Source organism: Linepithema humile, chromosome 2, assembly GCF_040581485.1.
Source record: "Linepithema humile isolate Giens D197 chromosome 2, Lhum_UNIL_v1.0, whole genome shotgun sequence".
NCBI lineage: Eukaryota > Metazoa > Arthropoda > Insecta > Hymenoptera > Formicidae > Linepithema > Linepithema humile.
The window spans coordinates 28973926-28995698 of record NC_090129.1 but is presented as its reverse complement, the minus strand read 5'-3'; the positions used below and the strand labels follow the sequence as shown (position 1 = coordinate 28995698).

The 21773-nt window shown below is 34.0% G+C and overlaps 5 protein-coding genes across 11 annotated transcripts in view; 3 read left to right on the top strand and 2 right to left on the bottom strand.

The window, feature by feature from the left end:
• The first annotated feature begins 639 nt into the window (after positions 1-639).
• Gnpnat (glucosamine 6-phosphate N-acetyltransferase) lies at positions 640-2599 on the top strand. Its single transcript, XM_012373485.2, has 5 exons — positions 640-822; positions 1074-1194; positions 1281-1343; positions 1439-1566; positions 1651-2599. The coding sequence occupies exons 1-5, from the start codon at positions 808-810 to the stop codon at positions 1891-1893; spliced, it is 570 nt and encodes a 189-aa protein (XP_012228908.1). The 5' UTR covers positions 640-807; the 3' UTR covers positions 1894-2599.
• Positions 2600-7814, bottom strand: yata (N-terminal kinase-like protein yata). Of its 4 annotated transcripts, none has more exons than XM_012373530.2 (13): positions 7647-7814; positions 6813-7021; positions 6520-6675; positions 6313-6441; positions 6000-6211; positions 5793-5883; positions 5231-5713; positions 4852-5073; positions 4309-4561; positions 3991-4161; positions 3568-3848; positions 2944-3052; positions 2600-2861 (listed from the first exon to the last, which is right to left on the bottom strand). In XM_012373530.2, exons 2-13 carry the CDS (start codon positions 6924-6926, stop codon positions 2728-2730), a joined length of 2355 nt encoding a protein of 784 aa, XP_012228953.2. In that variant the 5' UTR covers positions 6927-7021; positions 7647-7814; the 3' UTR covers positions 2600-2727. The 4 variants fall into 4 exon arrangements, with proteins under 4 accessions (XP_012228953.2, XP_012228955.2, XP_012228954.2 ...); XM_012373532.2 differs by having other exon boundaries at positions 6520-6666; XM_012373531.2 differs by lacking the exon at positions 7647-7814 and adding an exon at positions 7543-7646.
• Positions 7815-7960: 146 nt separating this feature from the next.
• On the top strand, positions 7961-8877 carry LOC105675997 (protein KRTCAP2 homolog). Its single transcript, XM_012373535.2, has 3 exons — positions 7961-8118; positions 8327-8545; positions 8684-8877. The coding sequence occupies exons 1-3, from the start codon at positions 8115-8117 to the stop codon at positions 8854-8856; spliced, it is 396 nt and encodes a 131-aa protein (XP_012228958.1). The 5' UTR covers positions 7961-8114; the 3' UTR covers positions 8857-8877.
• A 255-nt stretch (positions 8878-9132) lies between these two features.
• Positions 9133-11181, bottom strand: Stoml2 (stomatin like 2). The gene is made up of 7 exons (XM_012373534.2): positions 10973-11181; positions 10791-10904; positions 10475-10622; positions 10151-10399; positions 9865-10020; positions 9514-9758; positions 9133-9430 (listed from the first exon to the last, which is right to left on the bottom strand). Exons 1-7 carry the CDS (start codon positions 11033-11035, stop codon positions 9242-9244), a joined length of 1164 nt encoding a protein of 387 aa, XP_012228957.1. The 5' UTR covers positions 11036-11181; the 3' UTR covers positions 9133-9241.
• A 313-nt stretch (positions 11182-11494) lies between these two features.
• Positions 11495-21773, top strand: part of gw (trinucleotide repeat containing adaptor protein gawky) — a 60540-nt gene continuing 50261 nt past the window's right edge. For 2 of the 4 annotated variants that reach the window (XM_012373518.2, XM_012373513.2), the window contains exon 1: positions 11496-11703. The gene's annotated coding sequence lies outside the window, so the exon portion shown is untranslated. Of the gene's footprint in view, positions 11704-21773 lie in introns of all 4 variants that reach the window. The other 2 variants (XM_012373519.2, XM_012373517.2) reach the window with 2 other exon arrangements.

Genomic DNA, 21773 nt, shown 5'->3' with positions numbered 1-21773 from the left:
ACAATTAGAGATTTCATAATCTTACGCAATGTGGGACAAACGTATACATAGAAATGTTCGTGTTATCGAGACGCTCGTTATTTCAACGCTTTGAGCTATAGAACATTCTGGAGCGAGTCTTTCCGTTATGCCCTATCTACACCGAAGGATGATCCTGCTTTGTGGCTCATCCGACCACTTTCGCCCGTCTACACTAAGTACAATTTTAGTGTTGTTATATTGGTACCGTTGACTTTAAAACCGGTAATAATTTCAGTACCTAACCTATAAAACAAACTTTCATCCGATCTAAGGTAACCCGAATTGTTATTCTGTTCAACAGAAGATTAATTTTATAGAAATATCTTTGCTTTTTATATGCAAATATTCTGATAAGTGATTTGCTTTTTGGGTTGGTACGATTGAAAACCAACTTCAGTATTATTTTCGGTCGTCAAGATTACTCGCTCGGATGAGCCACAAGCAGGATCATCCTTCGGTGTAGTTCGGGCATTAAGAACCGATTTTCCCCCAGGCCAGTTATACAAGAGAGGCAACACAAAAAGATTTCTATACAAAAGTCTTCAAACAAATCTGATTTTTTTTCCTAAGTTGGCCGCACTGAAAAAGAGCGGCAACACAAAATTACATTTGGACAAAAATTCCTGAGCAGATTCAAGTCCAGTCCGATTAGTTGCGCTGTATGCGCTGCGAACATTTCGGTACATCGTAAACAGGTTACGTCAGGTGACAGCAGGATTTCTACATGAGGAGAAGTTGACAACAGTTGACAAGTGGATGTGAGCCGCAAACAAGTGTGCAATAAACATGAATAGAACACAGGTATAACGTCCATACGTTAACATTTTTCTATGTTGCAATTTTATAAAAATACAATCGGACACCTAATTTAGAATCTTTGACGTTTTATCTTTATTCTATGATAATTAAAAAATATATAATTAAAAAAGAAATAATTGTATTATTGCTGCACAAGAAGCTGATAAGAGAAGATCATCCTGCTCTATACTATTTATGCGTATTTCAATAAAATATATGTTATTAAAATTTTTTTTAAATTTTATTTTGCACAGGAAAAAACTGCTCCAGAAGATGAAATTAATCTCTTTAATCCCGCTATATTGGATAGATTACCGATATCACACGTCGCCGGATTACTCATCAGACCGCTGAGAAGTACAGATTATGAAAAAGGTAGATATTGTAGATATTATAAAATTTAACAAATAAAAGAAATTTTTTTGAAAGCGTTAAGTAATTTAATTATTTATATTTAATAGGTTTTATAGTTCTTTTGACTCAATTGACAGATGTTGGAAATGTTACTAAAGAACAATTCTTAAGTAAGTTTTTTTTATAATTAAATTCATCAAAGTAAATTTACTTTCTATCAAATTACAAGAATAACATCTCTATGATTGCTTTGATCTCATTTTAGATAGATTTTACAGCATGAAGACAGCTGGTGGTTATTATGTTGTTGTTATTGAGGATATCAATTCTGGAAAAATAATTGCCTGTGCAACATTAGTTGTAGAGCAGAAGTTTATTCACAACTGCAGTGTGGTATGTAACTTCTTATACGTCCTTTTGAAAACACAGGAATAATATATAATGTATATGTCATATACGTATAAATTTTTTTTACAGCGGGGCCGCTTGGAAGATGTAGTGGTCAACAACAATTACAGAGGTAAATCACTGGGAAAATTAGTGGTGACAATTGTAGTGCAATTAGCACGCTCTTTTCACTGTTATAAATTATCCTTGGATTGTGTAGATCGTCTAGTGCCATTCTATGAGAATATAGGTTTTAAGCGGGAAACTAACAACGCGAATTACCTTAATATGCGTTTTCACAGTGAAAATGCTACGGAACAGTCCCATTTGTAATAGTGGGCAAAATTATTTTACTGTGGCCTCACTTAATAGTAACGACCAAGCATGAACTTCTCTTTAAATTCATGGTGCAACATGATTAGAAAACGAAAACAAGAAGCTACATGCCTAATAAATAGGGCGCGGATGTTCGTGCACGATCCCATGTCGCGCGCAGAGAACCGCTGCGTGCGAGTGAGTCGAGTACTCGCTGAGGTAGCATTTCTCGAGAAAACCCGATTGTCAATTCATCTGAATTCAATATATCTATCGTGTATAATGTGTATACTCGACTCACTCGCACGCAGCGGTTCTCTGCGCGCGACACGGGATCGTGCACGAACATCCGCGCCCAACTAATAAATATTGAAGTTCTGTGCAATTGGCAATATTCCCTTTTGTTAAAGAAAAGTGATCTATATTTCCTACAAAAAAAAATCTCATAATGAATTTAAGAAAAAATTTATGTTTTATTTATAAGTAAAAATTTATAACACTAACATACGTGTAAAAAATGTGTCCTATATATCTTTTATACTTTAACTTAAGCATTAACTTGTGAGTTTGTTCTAAACTTATAAAAAAATGAATCCTATATACATATATTATAAAATCTATCTATAGGTTGTAAAAAATTGTTAAATAAAATAATTTTACTTAACGCATATTTATCCACATATATGTATATTTTTCCATGCATTAATAAATAATGTAGAAAACATTTTTGGATATACTTCTTTCTTATATCAGACAAGTTATAAATACAGAAAATACTTTCATTATATTACTTGTAATATTTAATTTGCTTAATGTACAATAGAGTGATTAATATATATATAATTGGTTTACTTAAATCTTTTTTGCAGTTGGACTGGCCCTTAACTTCACTGCGCGTTTCGCCTCCATCTGTCTTTGTCTAGCTAATCTGCGCTCCTCTCTTTTCCTTCTCGCTTCTTCGAATTTATTGTTTCCGCTAGGAACACCTAGTTTAGAAATTGTTTCTTTAATATAAATGGCAGGATCATATTTGTGTGATGTTAAGTTCTGGAATCACGCCAAGCATACTTGTTTGCTCTATAGATTGAACATCCTCAAGAGGCTGAAACTCCGTATCTTCCCATCCTACTTCGGAAGAATCATTTTTCTGTTGAACACTTTGGATTGTTTCTTCTTCCTGTAATACAAAAATTTTGTACATATTATTGATAATAATATTTTTAAATACATAGCCACTTAGAAAAAACATTCTATCTAGATTATTCCCGTTATCTATTCAAGCTATATATTTATATATGCATACGTAGTATTCCAAAAATACACATTGCAGTAATATTCTCTCAGACTCAAAGTTGATTTTTTTTCAATAAAAATTTGAATTTTAAATATTTCTATTATCCAGCAATAAATTAAGAATGCCTAATTAAATTTTAGATTAAGATATTGTATATTTTTATATCTAACGTTTATGCAAAGCCCTTTTTTCAATCATTTATAATTTAAATATAATAAATATGTTAAGAAATATTGTTAAGAAGATTTCTAAATTGCAACTACTTCATTATTTGAGATTTAGGAGCGAATTTACGTCTACGCTTCGTATTAATATCGCATTAACATATCGGGTTGGATCAGGATCCAAGCAAAACCTTGACTTAGCACAAAAATGTCATAAAATGCCAAGTGACAAACCGGTTCTTCCTCAAGGCTGGTCCACTGTTCATTAGCCTTAGGGGAGTGGCCGGACGATGTTATAGTACTAGCTGGATTCAATGGCACCGATGGTGTAGCGGCAGGTTGCTGATCCATGTCCCCCCAATTGTCGGCATCCCAGCAATCCCAATCACAATCGGAATTTGTATTTTGAGTGTTTTGCATGTCGTGCTCGTGATCGGGATCGAGGGAAGTCATGCTCGTCGCGCTACTCGTCGTGGCAGTTGTGCTGGCGCTGCTTTGGGAACTACTAGCTTGTTCTAAAATTCAATAAAAAAAAACCTTATTAGTAAAACAAATATATATATAAAATAGTCTTTCTATGTCAAGAAAACTTTAAAATAAAAATTATAGGAACGGATATATAATGACATTAATAAGAGATAAAAAAAAGAGGTAAACCTAAAGAAGCAGGTTTATTTAATAAGATTCTAGATGTGCTATGGGCATTCGACGATTTTGGCGTATCCGATTGACTGCGATAGAACTTTGCTGTGACTGCAGTGACGGCCCAACCAGCCCACGTCGCTGCGGCATTGCTAAGACTAGGTGTTGCAGTATTTACATCCGCCTCTGTAAACATTATTTTCAGTAATTTCTTTTATTCAGGATTTTACGGTATAGAAAAAAGAAAGAGAAATATCGAATATTTTTGCACTCAAAACGTAATGTTAGAAAAACATGTATTAATGCTTAAGAATTAAATAACACAATCCTCACCCATTGATTCGCGAAGGCCGGGATCTTCTGAGACTGTCTCAAGTTTAGATAAAAATCCTCGGATAGTTCGGAATGCATTATCTCGTACACCTTTGTCCACATCCGTCGTAAGCGGACACAGAGCTGGTAAAATGCGATTTGCGACTTCTTGTAGTAGAAAGTATTGTTGTGTTGCTGCCAGAGCTAATATACTTGCGATTCTAGCTGGAGGAAAGGAGTCACGAGTTCCACGGATAAATGCACCAAGCAATACCTAAAATTATGTTTAAATTAATTTAATAATTATATATATTTTATGAATATTATATTTATAAATTATATTTTATTAATTATAAATTGTATTATCTTATAATTATTTATAGATATAAGACTGAGATTCTATGTAGTTATTTTTAAAATACATGTAGAACATCTATTTTGTTCAACAAAGACTCAAAAATAATCTTAAAAAAAGTTGTAAGAGAAACAAACGTGTACTAAAAAAATATTTCTATTATTTTTTAACTTAAGTTGCCAAAAGCATATCAAAAATTATGATATTACCTTCTGTCTTATCTGGGGATGAAGATGCTGAGCAATTTTTCCAAGGCAAACCGTGGTATTTGTCCGAATACCACCTTGTTCATCCTTTGATTGAAGCTTTGCGAAGTATCTCAAAGTCTCAACATTCAGATTATTATAATCTAACTTTGGTGCTAAATGTACAACTGATCGTATCGTTTCCTCCCTGATTGCCGGGTTTGTGTCGAGAAAACCTCTTGCTACCTGAAAGAAATATATACAATTAATATATGTAATATATTCATGTAATAATTTTATATATATTAGTCATATTTTTGTAAAATTACACACAAACACAAAATGTGTTATGTGTTAATGTGTGAATTTGTTAAATTCTATATATACATATAGAAGTTCATACTTGAGGAAAAATTGCTTCATTAACTGTCGCTGATTGCAGATGATCGACGAATCGGTCCAATTGTTGCAGTAACCGTAATCTCGTCGCTCTGTCATTCGACGCAAACAACTTGACAACGCATGGTACCACTCGACGCTGATACTCAACGTCAGGTAATTGAGAGCCCAGTTGAAGCAGCGGTGGCAACACTGCGCTCCCGGCGTCTCCAAACTCGAAAGCTGCCAACAATTGCGGCAGGATCTTGTATCTGCCGACGCCGTCAGGAAACGAGTCCAGCTGACCCGCCAACTGCGAAAAGAATCGCCCTTTTTCGCCCCTTTCCTTCATCTGAATCTCTTCCAGGAATAAAAGAGCATCGACGAGATCGTTTTTAAAAAAACCACCATTACTGCGACAACGGGCTATCACATCCGCAGGATTTGGTCTTCCTTCTGGATTTGTTCCCGTTAGTTCTCGATACACCGTCATTATTTGCTTTGGAATCTGAAAAAAAAAACATATATTAAATTATAATAACGCATTAAAGTTCAAAAACATAATATAAAATAAGCAGGCAACTTACTTTAAGCGTAACTTGCAATTCTGAGATGTTGTTTAAAACACCATTGTACGTCTCCCAGACCAGACAGCCGAGTCCCCACATGTCAACTGAGCTATTTTTTTTTATTTACTCATCAGTTTCATAAGTGTTAATATTAAACCTATATGCAAACTAAAAGAGAAAGGTGATATTTTGAAATGATTGTAAGAATAACAAATAGTCCATTACCATTTAGTTAACGGTCTTGCATTCTCTTTAGCCTCTGGTGGTCGATACTCTTTGAAATTGGAAGGTAAAAAATTGTATGGAGAATCCACAGCTGTCATATATTCGACTCCGCCAAGTTTCCACTCACCACTCTCTTCGTTAACAAACACTGACCACATATTGACATTATTATGCCGTAAATTTCCATCGTTATTTAAGAAGTTAAGTGCCCTCTGCCATCAAATCGAAGTAATGTGTGTTATAGATTTCTCCTATTCAGCACGCATTGCGCATAGCAATTTCCAATATAATGTATATATTTATTTATACATACTGTAATTTGAAATATACCCCAGGAAAAATACAATTCTAGTTTCAATTTGTTCTCAGAATTGTTTATTTGCCTCATACGATTGCGTAATGGTTCCACACGTTCTGTTACCAAGTAAACCATTTTATCAGTCTAGAATAACAGAGTAAAAATTACATTTTATACATAGAGAATTACAAATGCTATTACAAACTGATATAATATTCATACCTCAAGACTGTCAAGATATGCAAGTATACTCGGGTGTCTAAGAGTTTTAAGTCTTTTCACAGATGAACGTGCAATGTCCAGCAGCTGCTCGCCTCCATTTTTAACATCAAAAACAAAAACTGAAACATCCTCACCTGCTGTAGTACCCTGGAAGATCTTATAATGATAAAAATAATGCTTCTATTAAGTTATAAATTGAAGATTGAGCAAAATTACAAGATAACAAAATATGATGTTGTACTACATCTAGTGTTTCTATTATGCCTCACTTTTATTATATTTAATTAAATTACCTTTCTTTTGGCTCTGTGTAGTGTCCAAATACTTTTGTTTTCTGAGCATAGGACAGGTTCTCCAATATCATATGGAAAATCTTTGGCAGGATCTCTTGAGAAGAAGGACCACATTGTGAAGCTTATATATATTTATCTAGTCATATGCTGAGACTATGCTCAATCTTCAATATACTATTGACATTATCATTGACAGCAATATATCAGATCTGAAAAATACAAAAATAACTGATCAGTTGCAATACTAGTTCTAATCAATGTATATTAATGTAAAAATATTAATATATCAGTATAAAAAAACAATCAATTTGATAATCATAAAGGCATCATTAAAAATGTAATTTTTTTAACAGATAACATTAATTTTTTATTATTTAAACAAAATAAATTAATTATAAATAAGATAATTAAAGAATTAAAAAGAAGGTGTAAGCATATTTTGTTTGATTTACTGCAAAAGAAATGTTTCTTTACAAATTTGTTATATCTGTATATTGCAGCTGTACGTTATTCTGCATTAATACATTTATTTATGTTAAATATGTATGATTTGCATTATATACATTATTATATATTGCATTTAAATTTTTGTTATCTTTTATTTACTTATTACTCTATAATTAAATGTCACAGGCAGTTGCTTTTAATTTCCAAAAAAATCTCGTTATACTTATCGGATTTCTGAATGCTTTTTTCAAAAATATATAAAAGAAATATGTTTTTTTCTAACTCAGCTGTTTGCATTCAACCCATTAGTTGCAATCTTGATAACGAGGAACATTGCTTGCCGACAAACGTGTGATCGTAGGTTACACTAGTATATCGTAGGCTCACCTGCGAAGATATAAAAATATTACAGATGCGCAAATCCGAAATAATAGGCTCTTTGAATTCGTATGACAACACACGTAACACTTCATACGTCATTTTAATGTACACACTATAATTAATCAGTGAATTGTCGGCTAGATTAATTGAGACCATGAACAACCACGAAACATCTTATGAAAAGATCTTGACGTCATGTATTATAAAAATATGCATTTTGCGGATTGGCTATTTGGGATAGTTTTCATGAATAGTATGGGGAAAATAATATTTGGCTATTGGCAACAATGTTTCACTTTTGTGTGATTATTATTCGACATTGATCTATATTGCTGACGTATGCCGGTGTTAAACCGTGCTCAACTGAAGTTTGAATGTTGATCAGAAAATTATATGTACACAATTTTTGTATAATTCCTGCTGTAAAAGGAAAAAGAAAACGGGCGTTTATAATTATTTCCTAATTATTCCGCAATGGGTATGTGTTTATAGGCTTATAGTTTCTCCATCAAAATTTGAATATCACATAAATGTTTACAAGTGTCATGTTTCTGAATAAGAAAATAAGAAAAGGTGGTATTATAAGATATATAATATTACCGCGTACTATAATCCAATAATTTAATTTTTTACTCTTTACTATTAATATTAATATTAAACACGTGTTAATAACATTGTAATTACAGCTGTTAGCAGTGGAGTATCATTTGTACTGTCGGCAATAATGTCAGTGCTACTGTTCTCCGGAATGCAAATGTACAAGGGTTGGCTCAGTTCTTCTCAATTTGGAACTGTATTGGGAGGATGGGTCGGATCTTTATTGTTCATGTGCACGTTAACAGCTGTGGGGAATTTTGAAAGCACCTTATTTGGAAAACCTTTTCAACAGAAACTACTTCCAGAAGGTATGCGTGGCAGTAGCATTTTAACGCATCTTCCTTCAACATTATTAGATTAAATATTAAAATAGTTGATATATAAAGCAAGTATTTAAGTTGTATAAAAAAAAAACTAATGTATTTTTATTAATGTATTTGTTGCAGTGGTCTTCTCATTGACGTTAAGTCTAATCGCTTCTGCCCTAATTCATCGTGTATCCACTACAACATGTTTAATATTTTCTCTGCTTGCACTGTATTATATGAATCGCATTTCTCAAGAAACGTATGGTGTAACTGTACAGAATCCAGTAGTACAGACTAAGAGACGCAAGTAAATAAGCATAAAGATATTTGTATCACATATCTTTTTACTGTTATATACCATAATATCATACCACACACCGTGTGTTCCATATAAAACTTCCAATTTATAATATGTCAATTATAAATTGCTCGATAATACTGTATCTAGAAGATGTGGTTGAGATTTTTTACTAATAACAAATTCTAATTTTCTTATGTCAAGTCGACATTTAATTTTCACATAAGAATTTATACTTGCAATATACACAAAAAAAAAAAGGTTTTGACCAGTAAAACAGAGATCAAACTTAATGCAAATGGTTTATAATAGTATATCATGATATTTACATCTTGAAACTTAACTAAACGACATGCGAGAAATATGAAAATATATATATTTCTATGACATATAAATATTTATAATCGGGGTTTTTGTTTTTTTGTCTTCCTGTGTTTTTCAGCTTCTTCCTTATCACTGTAATACTCAAACGTTTCATCAGATTCTGCCATTTGAACTGGAGCATTTGATTGCTCACCTATTACTTGCTTTATTTGCTCATTGTTGGTATTGTGTTCAGGCATCACTTGTTTATAGATTGCCATAGCCTAGAAAATGAAACAAAGTACATTAATTATTACCATTGAAATTGCAACGAATAATCCTAAAATAAATGCAACAGTTTACAAACCTGTGCCACCAAAGACGAAACATCTCCTACATTGCTTGGTAATATCATTGTGTTGTTAACTTTTGCTAATTTGTTGAACGCGTTGACGTATTGTTCTGCAACGCTAAGCGCTGCCGCGTTTTTCGCGTCCGTTATACTGAGAGCACCTGCAACTACTTGTAATCCCTTTGCTCGTGCCTCTGCTACTGCCACTACTGCAGCGGCTTCTCCAGCAGCTTGATTTATTTGCTCCTGCCTTGCCGCTTCTAATCATTAAATTTGGAATATTCTTCATGTTAGATAAATTATAAGAAAATATAAAACTTTTTTAGAATTATTGATTAAAAGCCATTTTGAATGTAAATAGCACACCTGAAGCTAAAATTCGTGCAAGCCGTTTGCCTTCAGCTACATTTATCGCAGCTTCTCTTACACCTTCAGATTCTAATATAGCAGCACGTTTTTTTCTTTCAGCCTCTACCTGCATTTGCATTGCTTCATGTACCCTTGTTGGTAATTTTATATCACCTGGCATATAAGTGCAAAACTGATAATTATAATATTTTAAAAATGAAAATTTTTTAAATATTAATTACAAGATGTATGGCACATTTGTTGCTATATGATATAACAGTAACTAAACATTTTTACAACTTACGTATCTCATATCGTAAACATGTTATTCCCCATGCACTGCTAGCTTTGTTGATACTTTCAACAATGGAAACATTTAATCCTTCTCTTTCTCTAAATACTTTATCCAAAGATATCTTTCCTAGTTCAGATCTCATAGTGGTTTGGGCTACTTGAATAACAGCAAATTCAGCATCCTCAACACCATAAGATGCTAGATAAGGATCGGTCACTCTTAAGTACAATACTGCATCAATATTTAAAGTCACGTTGTCTAAAAAAGCAAAAAATATAGTTGCAAAGACTATGAAATATAAATGTATAATACAATGTTTTATAGTATATCCACCTGATGTAACTGCGCTTTGCTGTGGTACATCTATTGCTAATTCTTTTAGTATTTGAACATATTTTACTCTATCAATGACAGGAAGTAGAATATTTAAACCTGGTTCCAAAATTTTATAAAATTTGCCCATTCTTTCTACAATCCATGCCTAAAATAGTGAAATGCTCTTTTATTTTAAATTATCACAAATAAGTTAAATTAAGTGATTTAATTTTACTAGCTAAATATTATTTGCAAAATATAGATAAAAAATTTATACTAATTGGATAAATGATGCAATCTCAATATTCAATATACATGTTGAATAATCACAAACCTGCTGTTGGGGAACAAACATTATGACAGTATTTAGCGGGGTAAGCGGTCTGTGACGAGAATTCTGAGTCGCTGAACCAAACATTTTATTTCCTACATTTATAAATGGATGATCCTGTAAAATACAATTTGTAAATTATTTAGAATTAAAAATTTTCATACAGTTATAACAAAACGTCGTACCTTAATAAATCTTAAATTTCTTGCCAATATCATGGCACTGCCCGTTGCTGCGCGTTTATACATTATTGTATTCTTATAAAATATACAAATTTATGTATTATAGATATTAACACTTTATTTTTTTTTATAGGTTAGATGAGAATTGTGCAATATTTCTGGAAGATTACCCGGCATTATTCAGCATAGAGTATCTAACAATTGATCTGATGGGACACTGCATGAAACGAAGGAACCTTGCATTTTCAGTATAGTTAACGTCTAAAAACTTACGATTACTATTCACTAAAAGTCTAGTGTTTTCAATCTAGTAAGATCAGATTGCTCAAATCTGATCAATCAAAACTAAGAAATTTTTGTCCACTTTGTTCTGATTGGTCAAGCCCTTGAATATCCATTTTTAAGGTTACTGGGACAAATGTGTACGTTGCGTATGAACCCTAAATAATGCAAGTCTTATGTACTTTAGTGCATGCTTCAAGGAACTAGATTTAGTTGTGACGCAACAAGCTTTGCGCCATCTTTGAAGTTATCCGAGAAGCGGTCGCTGCTGTCAACTGATGTGCTCCTCAGCGCCCATTCGCCCCTCTCGGTCTCTCTGAGGCGCATTTTCAATAAGAACACTGTGATCGTACGAGATGTGTTTTTTGAGTGTGTGAAACGTGTGATATTTCGTGTGGCAGTGAGACCCTCGTCGATCGCGAAACACCGGCACGCAACGGACTGTCTCGCAGGTAAGGCTATTTTATTTACGCAGAATATATACGCGTCCCGCAGGGCTGCTTGTAATGAGACTGCTCTGTGCATGTAAAAATACCACATATAGCCATGGCGTTTATATATACATATACATACATACATATATATATATATATATTGCATACATATATTAATATATATATTTATACATGTGTATATATATATATACACACCCACATATATATATATATATATATAGATTATATATATATATATATATATATAATATATACACACGCGTCGATCACGAAGCCATCATGTCGCATGGAACGCGCAATATGCATATATGATGGAAGCTTGACGGAAGTCGCGGCTTATATAAGCTGACCAATGTACTTTATCACGTCGCATTTCCGATGTGCTTTGCGCTACCATATTGCACGGAGAACGTTTGATAATTCCCGCTTGGTTACTGCTCGAAGCGGAATAGCAACTTTCTAACGTCGGTCGTGCGCGAGGAACGCGATGCGGGATCTAGAATGAGGGCGCGATGAAATATCGGATACGGATGATGGCTAATGACGTGCATTTGTTAGGAATCGGTGTTAATTATTATCGCCGTGAGTAATATTAAATATAATTGCATTTTATATTTTATAATACCTTAAACGCACAGAAACGTATATACGCGTAAATCGAGAATTTAGTAAAATAAATGAAATATCGTGATGCCGGAATATGGTTTAGGATTTCGTTGATGCAGCTGTATCGAGAGTCGCGGATCGTTTTACCGGGTAAAAACTGCGTTTGGATTACAGCACGATCGGCATTTCTGATCGCGGATGCATATTCGCTATGGGTACGCGAAGAGAAAGTCCCAGTGGCGAACACACTCGCATTCCGTCGTTGTAGCAAGCAAAAAAACAGCCGCGATTTTCGTTTTAATCTTTACTGTTTAATAAATAACGTTTCAATAATAACAATCGATACGAAGAGATAGACTCGAGATAGTGATTATCGTTTCTTCGACGTCGAAATTTCTACTCGAAACGAACAACATTGCATCTTTCTCCATCTTTAATCTTCTTTTTTCTTTTTCTGTACAGAGCGTCCGCGTTGAAACCGGCCCGTGTGCATAAAAATTTTATACACGCGGGCCGGTTTCAAGTTGAGCGCTTTGTTTTATGATTTCTACATTTCTGCTATCTCTTTCCGTGTGCCATAAATTTTTTATTTTCATATAAAATGCAAAATATATGAAATAAATCTCTATATTAACCGATAATATTAGGACTGAAGTTAACAGCAATTAACACGATCTTTGGCTGCGTTCCGAAATTCATTGTAAGTGCTGGAAATCTATAGTTTACGTTACGTATATTGTAGATTTTCAGTACTGGCAGTGAATTTCGGAACGCAGCCTTTATCGGAATTTTCGGTGACTTCCAGTGTTGTGATTAACACAATCTTGCTTATATACAATTTTTGTTTTAACATTAAAGTTACGTCGCAGTTTAACATGGGTCACACGCGACGGACGTTAAATTTATGGAGATTACGCCGATTTGATTCTCGAACAATTTCGTGTTTTCCTCCACTGTCGCTCGTTCGTATCGCACGTATATATCCGCTTTTCCATTAATGCGCAGAACGCGGAGGTACATTCGATTACGTATTCGAGTACCTAACGGATCTAGCGTGGATGGAGTGCATGCGCTCGTATTATATCGTGTATGCGCTACGTGGCGTGCTGCTTGAGGAACGCGACGGACCTGATCGATGTTAACCAACCGAAGAATTGATCATTTTTCTCGTTCTCGTGCGGGATTAAAACCACGCGAAGCGAGCCGGGACATAGATAGATTCGCGAGAGTTTGTATCAAGAAAAAAAAAAGAGAATATTTGATACGGATGCCTTGGGCTGCGGTGACGCGCGGCGAAAACGCGCTGCAAAAATAATCACGCGTGCGCGTACGCGAAGAGAGAGGTTAGGTTACACAAACGCGATGCCACAATGGAGGGCGAATCATCGTCGGTCGCTCAGCGGTAATGCCCCAGGAGAAATGTTAAATTTATCTTATCTGGTGTCCACATGCCATATACGGAGACAGATATACACACATAGTCACAAGTACGCGGTTTCATGATAATCGGCGCGATTATTCCGAAAGAATACAACTTCGTCAAATATTCTGTACTGTGTTCACAAGTAAACTTTGATATTATTTGGATATTTTTGACTACATCGACAAATACCTGATCGGAAAGAGATTGATAAATAATTTTACGTTCTTAACTAGTTAGTTAAGAATTCAATGAAATTATTTAACTTTAAATGTGATGCGACGTAGCAGCGTGGATGAGTTGTTTAATATTTAATGTGGTCTAATTCGAATATAATTTTGTATTTAATGCGATTAGCATATTCGGTAATTGAAAACGATAACAATCATATTTTATTAACTAATTGCATTATTAATTATACGGTTAAGTATGAAAGCTATCAGATTGACCAGAGATAAAATACAATGTTTCATATAATTGGTTCTGCAATCATAAATAACTATTTTTAGATTTCGGTATTTTAAATGTATGTTGGAAACAATTTTATTTATGATCGTATGCTAAAACTGCATTAACTCTGAATTTTTTATAAGAAGAATATTTGTCTTCACTTTAAAGCTCTAATTGATTGTATTAAAGGCATTTTATCTAATTGTTTCAATTAATTGGCTTAATTATTTCATTTTACATTGGATTGTGCTTCTCAAAAGTTTCTTTACTTTTATTTGCTATTTATTGTTCTTTTATCACGAATCAGTGATGAAAAATTTTGCATGCGATACATATAAAATAAGCGAGTGCATTTGTATCTGAATATATATTCTTGTTATTTTTGAAAGTGTAAACAATATTCAAAAACAAAGGTAGCGTGATATGCGTAGTAGATAAATCATATCGACGATTATTTTTTTTTTACGAGTGATTGCAGAGATTCCAAGTTTTTTACCGTGTTCTAAATAGACCAAGTAGAAATAGACGGAACAAGATTCAAGATGGTTGAAGCATGCGGAAGAATAGGGCAGAGAAACGACATTAGTGTCACGTCGCTTTCACTAAAATCGCTTTCCCGAGTCATAAAGCTTCTGTACAAATTTCTTTCTGTGCAGAAAGAGAGCACTGCATTTATCCATGCAGCCTATTATTCTACGCAATTTCAAAAATTGTTTTGAAGTATGAATAACTTTTAGAGACGCATGAGTTTTCCAAACGCGTATACTTCTTTAATTTTGCATGGGAAAGTCTTACATTTTAACAGCGCAAAGATAACCATGATATATCTCAATAACATTCGCACATTTGAAAGGTCTTTAAAAATAACGTTTTATGAATATATATTTATTGCGCATTCACTCCTCATTCACGCTGTAGTTGCGTGTGCTTTCAACTGCATTGCTGATATTGCAAAATTATAGTAAATTAATTATAGAAGCTTCATATTCTTCAAAATAATTTCTTTGTTAATTTTATGCGTCATTTGTGCAATTAACAATTGATAAAGCGGAATGTTCTTAATAAGATATAATTTGTTTTATTAAATATTTTACTAAAAATATTCTGCTTTATAATAATTGTTAATTCCATGATGCAATGATACATGAAATTAATAAGAAACTATTTAAAAAAATATGCGAAACTTTCATATAGTTAATTTACGATAATATAATTGTGTATATATATATATATATATATATATATCCATAACTATGTATGCATATGCATATATGTATATGTATTAATATATATAAAAATATTATGTTTTGCGATTTTTAATTTATCGGCGGCTATTAATATTTAAACTTGTTATTTTTACGATAACAACAGCTGACGCTATACTGACATTTTTATTAATTCCTTTATGCAACAAGTTGATATTTGTTTTTATTACAAAATATGTGCCTGTGTTTACGGAAAACCAGACGATATTATCGATATCTACAAAAGAGACATAAATAACAAACGGTAAATTTGCAATTAATAGATGCTTGTTATTAATAAATAAAATTAACAGCGCAAATAAAATTAAACGACACGGAGGAGCGCGCGTACGCTCGCGTGCAGTAAAAGCGTCGCGACTTTTTCGTCTGCGAGAAAATACGTGTGAAAATACATGCGTCCGGCATTCCGCTGAGGAATTCGTTTAATATTTTGCTTAGGACTCGAATCCACTTCGCGCGCATTTTTTCGGAACACAGCATCGGCGAGAATAACGCCGATTTCAGCGGCGACACATCGGGCGAATTCTCGCGAACGTGTCGGAATCGTAATTTTCTGCGCGAGCGGGTTCAGCACGCGCTCGCGCCCGTTCACGCCGTGACAGTATATACGGGAGTTTCGTAATAAATATATGCTTGGGATAAAATAGTTGGGGGAGAGGGCCGACCTTGTCCCGCAACCGACCGCCCGCTTGTTGCCAAGCTAACACTGTGTATATAGCGGGGCGCGTACGACGGACGCAATCGGTGCGACGTATATACAAGATACATGTGCACCTGTATATGTGCCGGGTGTGCTTCTGTATCTGTGCGCTCGCGCGAATATCTAGGGATGCTGACGATACACGGTTCGCGCGCATTTAGGGATGCTTTGGCAAGTATCAGTTGTCCGTTGATACCGTGTAAATATTCGCAGTGTTAAATAAATTTTGCGGAAATTTCAGCGAAGATGAGAGAGAAAGACTTTTACAATTTTGTATTTATTTTTGCAGGATACATTGATTGTGTAATTTTTATTATTGTTATAGTAGAAATTATATTTTTTTTAATTATCAAAAATAATATCAATGTTGGGAGTTGTACCTTGTTAAATTTAAGCAATCCTGGATATCAATTATGTGAAGGACATTTGATATCCTTGCTTTGATTTTCCAATACGCTCATCGATATATTATTGCGTTACATTACGTACAACGATATTCTATCCTGCTCTTGAAAATTCCGATGACGAATTCGAGCTGTTATCTCTCTGTATATCTCTGATATTTCATTAAAAATCGCCTCTCCATCGCCTCGATGCGATAGGCGGAATTCTGAGAATTTTAAACTCAAAGATTGTATTATTCGATACAAAATCGATACTCGTTTTTATGGGCTTCAATATATTTCACTGCCAAGCGTAGTGTTTAATATTGTAATACAAAATTGCCAGAAAATACAATAGTACTTTTTTGACAATGAAGCAAAATGTACACAAACTTTCTGTGCAATTTTCACATAATTGTACCACATAAAGTTAAATATTAGATCACGCTCCACATTTTGTTTCGCGCGAGACCATCTTTTTTTTTTCCGTCGAAATTACTATTCATACTATTTCATCGATTTACGAAACAATATTACAATAGAGTCTTTGCAAACGCTGTATTGTTACACTTAATGAAATGCCATTATATTATCAATCACTTACTAATGTATTTAATGCACACACATACATACGTGTATGCGCGTGTATAGCAACGTGACGTTCTAGTGTGTCATTTCGGAGTGCTCGAAAATAAAAATAAACCTATTACGTAACGCGCGTATTCTCGTATAGATGCGCGTTAAAATGTCGTTTATTACTGTCACTGTCATTTACTACTGTCACTGTATGTAAGAGACCGTATCTCAACGTGTTTAGAATAATCTATTAGCGTCAGTATCAATGCAAGATGCACATGATCGGTGGTAGAAAGGTACAAGAATCGATTCTTTAACACTTTTACTTCTTATCTTATCTTTCATACAATATATCTACGTCGGTACGCGAAACATTAGGATATATATCTTTCGATATATATCTTATTCGATGCCGTCATCACAAATAATATTATTAAATAGAAGAAGTTAGTTGTTATGTTGCTAACATTTGTAATCAAATCACGTATCTTTCTACAAAAAGTCTTACATATTTTCTTCATTTATTTATTTATTTCTTTAATATGCAGAATATTTCAAGACTGCATTTTTGCAAAATTGCATTTTTCAATACACACCAAGAGAGTGATCAATTTATTATTATATATCTTTATAATCTGAATTAAATATTGCGATTAAATGAACAAAATTTCTTTCGCATAGATAGTACATCTTTAAACAGCAATTATTTTTTATATCGTATATTTTTATTTATATAGTATATGTTAATTTTTAACAATAATAATATCTACTTTAAAAATCTATAATTAAAATACTCAACGTAACAGAAAAAAAAGATATTACGGGCGCCAGTTTTACCTTTCGTTATCGGTTGAGGAGCCGCACGGTTGAGGTCTCGTCGACACCGAGCGTCTCTTATTGATCGTCGACGGTGCTCGCGGAAGTTGGCTCGAAAACTTTGTTTCGCAAACGAAATCCGTTTCTGAGTGGTAGAGGCGACGATAGCGAGACTGCGAAATTTTTATATTCACGATTGCCTTTGTTGAATCCGTGTATAATATCGAAGACAAGATGAAATTTAATAATTGCGTATATTAATCCTAAATCTAATTTGCAACATTAATTATTGTTAGTCTTTGTGATTATCTCTCTCGTTGCATTGATGCAGATTTTTTATTCCAACGCTTAATTGCGATTATGCGAAACCATTAATACTCATTTTATAGGGAATGTCATGTTTTGATGATTTGTTTGTAGTCCGTGCATATTATTAAACTAATACGCAATAATTATGATTCTATGTAATTACTGTGTAATTTATACACAGCATATTCGTTAATTATATATATATATATTTGCATTTCCGCTTATCGATTAAAATTCATTAGATACGCTATTTTGAGAGGATGGGATTTGTCATTGAATATCAAAACAAAAGCGGAAGGCGCGCGATGCTTTTACATGATTAAATGTAAACCTTTCTAAAATTGCAATAATATCAAATGGAAGAATGTCGATGATATTGTTATATCTCCATAATGATATAATACAAAATTCCCACGTCCGCATTTATATTCCATATTTAATGTTAAATGTCATTTAATTTCGAGCTCGTGATACGGTCATACGCGATCTTTATCGAGACAATGAATTTGTTGTTAAATAAATTAGCACATTTAGCAGTAAATATAGAACATGGATGAAAAATTATATATTTTTGAAAGTCAAATATTCTTGTCTTCTTAAAAAAATTAGGCTATCGTGACACTTTTCGAACGATTCAGCTGTTAAGCAATACATTTTGCATTTAAATTAATTCCACATTTTTCGCGCAATGTCCTAATTGTGTTAAAAAAACATTCGGCTAAATATATTTTTATTTGGCGGATTATTCGACAAGTGCGATCTCGCGATCAGGTGTTACTGTTTGTTCGCGACGATACAGACATCACACATTGCTCATTGATCTGGTAAAATCGTTACATCTGCCGCGAACGCGCCCACCGATGACCTTCCATGCTAACGTAATCGAATTAGTATAGTCATAATTAACGTCATCGCGCGAATTAACTGCCGCACGCGAATCGGTTTTACTGCGCGAAAATTCATCATGGATACGCGCGCTTTTCACGTTAATTTCGCGCTTTTAACTTCGGATGAATAACCTCTTGAAATTTTAAGGGGTGTGTTATATTAGGCTAAAAGTTACGCGAATTTGAGGCAAGAGAGAGAGAGAGAAATTAGAAATATTTCTGCAAGTAACGTTTAAGTATAAGATATGAAGATGTTACACGAAGATATTATAGAATGCAACTCTCCGATTTCTCTCCCTCAATCTCTCACTTCGGATAAAATTAAATTTATTTTTCAATAATACAACTAGCAACGTAGCGTAAAAAACTAATTTTTTTGAAACTGTATTTTGACATGTAGCAAACAACAGAAAGAAACAACAGCAGAAAAACAATGTCAGAGCCATATATATTTTTATAAATAATAGAAGAAAAACCTATGGTAACACGAATATATAAAAATTTACCGATAATATATTATGAAACAAGTTTTATGGTTTAAAGGCTAATGAGTTCTTTCAAGCCGATAATGTTTCTTCGTGTCCCGATAAAAAAATACTTCGCTAACCTACTATGCTGTTTACCCTACTAGAAGCTTTTTTTTCCACAAGGAAGGACAGTATCAATTTTCCTCGATCGCGTCTTCCTTTTTTATCGGCACGTCCTTCGGCACAGAGGGAGTGAACTTTTATTACAGCGACCTTATTCGGCAAACAGTATTATTTTAATCGGCCCTTAATAGCAAAGCTTTCTCTCTCGTGATCGACCGCAAATTTCTTCGCAAACTCGAGACTTTTTACAAACCTTCGCTCGTGCAATATCACGCAAAAACGCATGTAATACGATTGATATTTGTTGAACACACAACGCGTATAGAAGCCACTTTAACGTTAATTCGAGCGTCCATAATATTTGTATTACGCATTGTTTGATCGGTGAAATGTGGTATCAATTTATAAAAAAATAACACAGCAATATACAGAACAATCAATAATGGAAAGTAAAATTATTTTATATTGTGGAATAATAGAAAGACTCTTATTCAAATCGCGTTTATTTTATTACAAAGATGAAAATATGATATGAATTAACGCGAATTTATTTTACTAGAAGCTTGAATGGAGAGAATAGTAATGGTTAAAAAAAAATCTGTACTCTATTATTATACTATCTTTCGGATGTATTCAAAACAGCGGGGACTCGTAGAGTTAGAAGGGCAGACGTGCGCCAGAGAGAACAGCGCGCGTACTCGTCGTCACATGTATTTACATATACATGCACACTATGTGCACTCGCGCACACATCAGCGGTTCTCAATTGCTGCTTCGCGATTTTAGAAACGACGCAATTCTACATCGGCCGCAACAAATCGCTCATTTCAAAAGTGACGCCTTAGTTTCCCGATTTAGAATGTGATTTAACAGAGAGCTGGAGGAAAGTTTTGATTATGAAAACAAAAATAAAGCTGAATAGGATAAAATGTCGTGAACGTAGATAAATTTTATCTGGAATGAAAATATTGTTGAACTTCTCAATATGAATAATCTCGAAATTAAGAGAGTTATCATAATAAAACTCTATTAAATTTTTCTAACTACACACTATATGAAAAGTTTAAATATTCTTAGAGCAATAGTCACGAAATTACAAAATTACTCCTTATCGAGAATTATTTTTAATTTGATTTTCCTCAAAAAAGTTTTTTCTCTTTTTTTGTGAATTACAAGTGAATTACTAGTGAATCACCCGAGAAATTTTCTACCAAGTTCGAATGTCATAATAAAGAAAGTTTCATAAGACAACGAAATTTCCCGGATTCTGAAAATTCTTACGGTAAAAATACCTGACCTCGGGCAGGTTCACTGAGATAATCTAAATGGAGAATCACTGACTTGCGAGCACACACAATGACCACCTGCGCGCGCGTACACGCAGCACACACGCGCAGTAGCATCGAGTGGATCAATAATTTTTGATACTCTCGTACAGGACATTCAAAATACGCGTTCACGGCGCATGGAACGTAGTACGACGGCGGCAGGAGCGAAAACGCGTAGAAAAGTGCGTGGAAAACTTGCGTTTTATTCTGTGGACCAAGAAAGGCGAGAGATGATGCTCCTTTACTCGCGGAGCGGAAAGCAGAATCGAGCGCGCGCGCGCGCGCGCGCTCGCGCTCGCGCTCGCTCGTGGTAAAGTCGCGTCGAATAGCGGCGCTTCGCGTTCCGATGCGCTAGAGACACTTCAAGTCGCGAGCAGAGTCCGTGCAATCCGCCACTTTTAATCAATATAAGCCAGTTTTAGTCGGGTTGCAGTCAGTAGAGAATGGAGAATATGTTGCTCGGCTTTTCAGGAATTTTTTCGTGATCTCATTTAAAGATACGTCCAGGCATTTCTTAATATAAACTCTGGCTTTCAGGAAAAATACGTGGCAACGATTAGATTAGATAATGGACTAATTAATTGACAGTGAAGAATGGTAAAGCGCTAAAAATATATTCTTATTTTTCCCATGTTTATTTTCAATATATCGATAAATCTTGTATAATACTTGTATAATACTCTTGGATAAATAATTATTCGATTTTTTCATGTTATTTCTAGACGTGCACACACGTA

Bases quoted from the DNA above. Each gene is read 5' to 3' on its own strand.
- yata (XM_012373530.2), bottom strand. From the start codon at position 6,926: ATGTGGTCCTTCTTCTCAAGAGATCCTGCCAAAGATTTTCCATATGAT. The intron at 5,714-5,792 runs GTAAGTTGCCTG...TTTTTTTTTCAG, and splicing joins AATTGCAAGTTACGCTTAAA to ATTCCAAAGCAAATAATGAC. The intron at 2,862-2,943 runs GTATGCTTGGCG...TTTCTAAACTAG, and splicing joins TCAATCTATAGAGCAAACAA to GTGTTCCTAGCGGAAACAAT.
- Gnpnat (XM_012373485.2), top strand. The intron at 1,344-1,438 runs GTAAGTTTTTTT...ATCTCATTTTAG, and splicing joins TACTAAAGAACAATTCTTAA to ATAGATTTTACAGCATGAAG. The intron at 1,567-1,650 runs GTATGTAACTTC...TTTTTTTTACAG, and splicing joins TTATTCACAACTGCAGTGTG to CGGGGCCGCTTGGAAGATGT.
- LOC105675997 (XM_012373535.2), top strand. The intron at 8,546-8,683 runs GTATGCGTGGCA...TATTTGTTGCAG, and splicing joins ACAGAAACTACTTCCAGAAG to TGGTCTTCTCATTGACGTTA.
- Stoml2 (XM_012373534.2), bottom strand. From the start codon at position 11,035: ATGTATAAACGCGCAGCAACGGGCAGTGCCATGATATTGGCAAGAAAT. The intron at 10,623-10,790 runs GTTTGTGATTAT...TCACTATTTTAG, and splicing joins TGTTTGTTCCCCAACAGCAG to GCATGGATTGTAGAAAGAAT. The intron at 9,759-9,864 runs GTGTGCTATTTA...TTTAATGATTAG, and splicing joins TGCACGAATTTTAGCTTCAG to AAGCGGCAAGGCAGGAGCAA.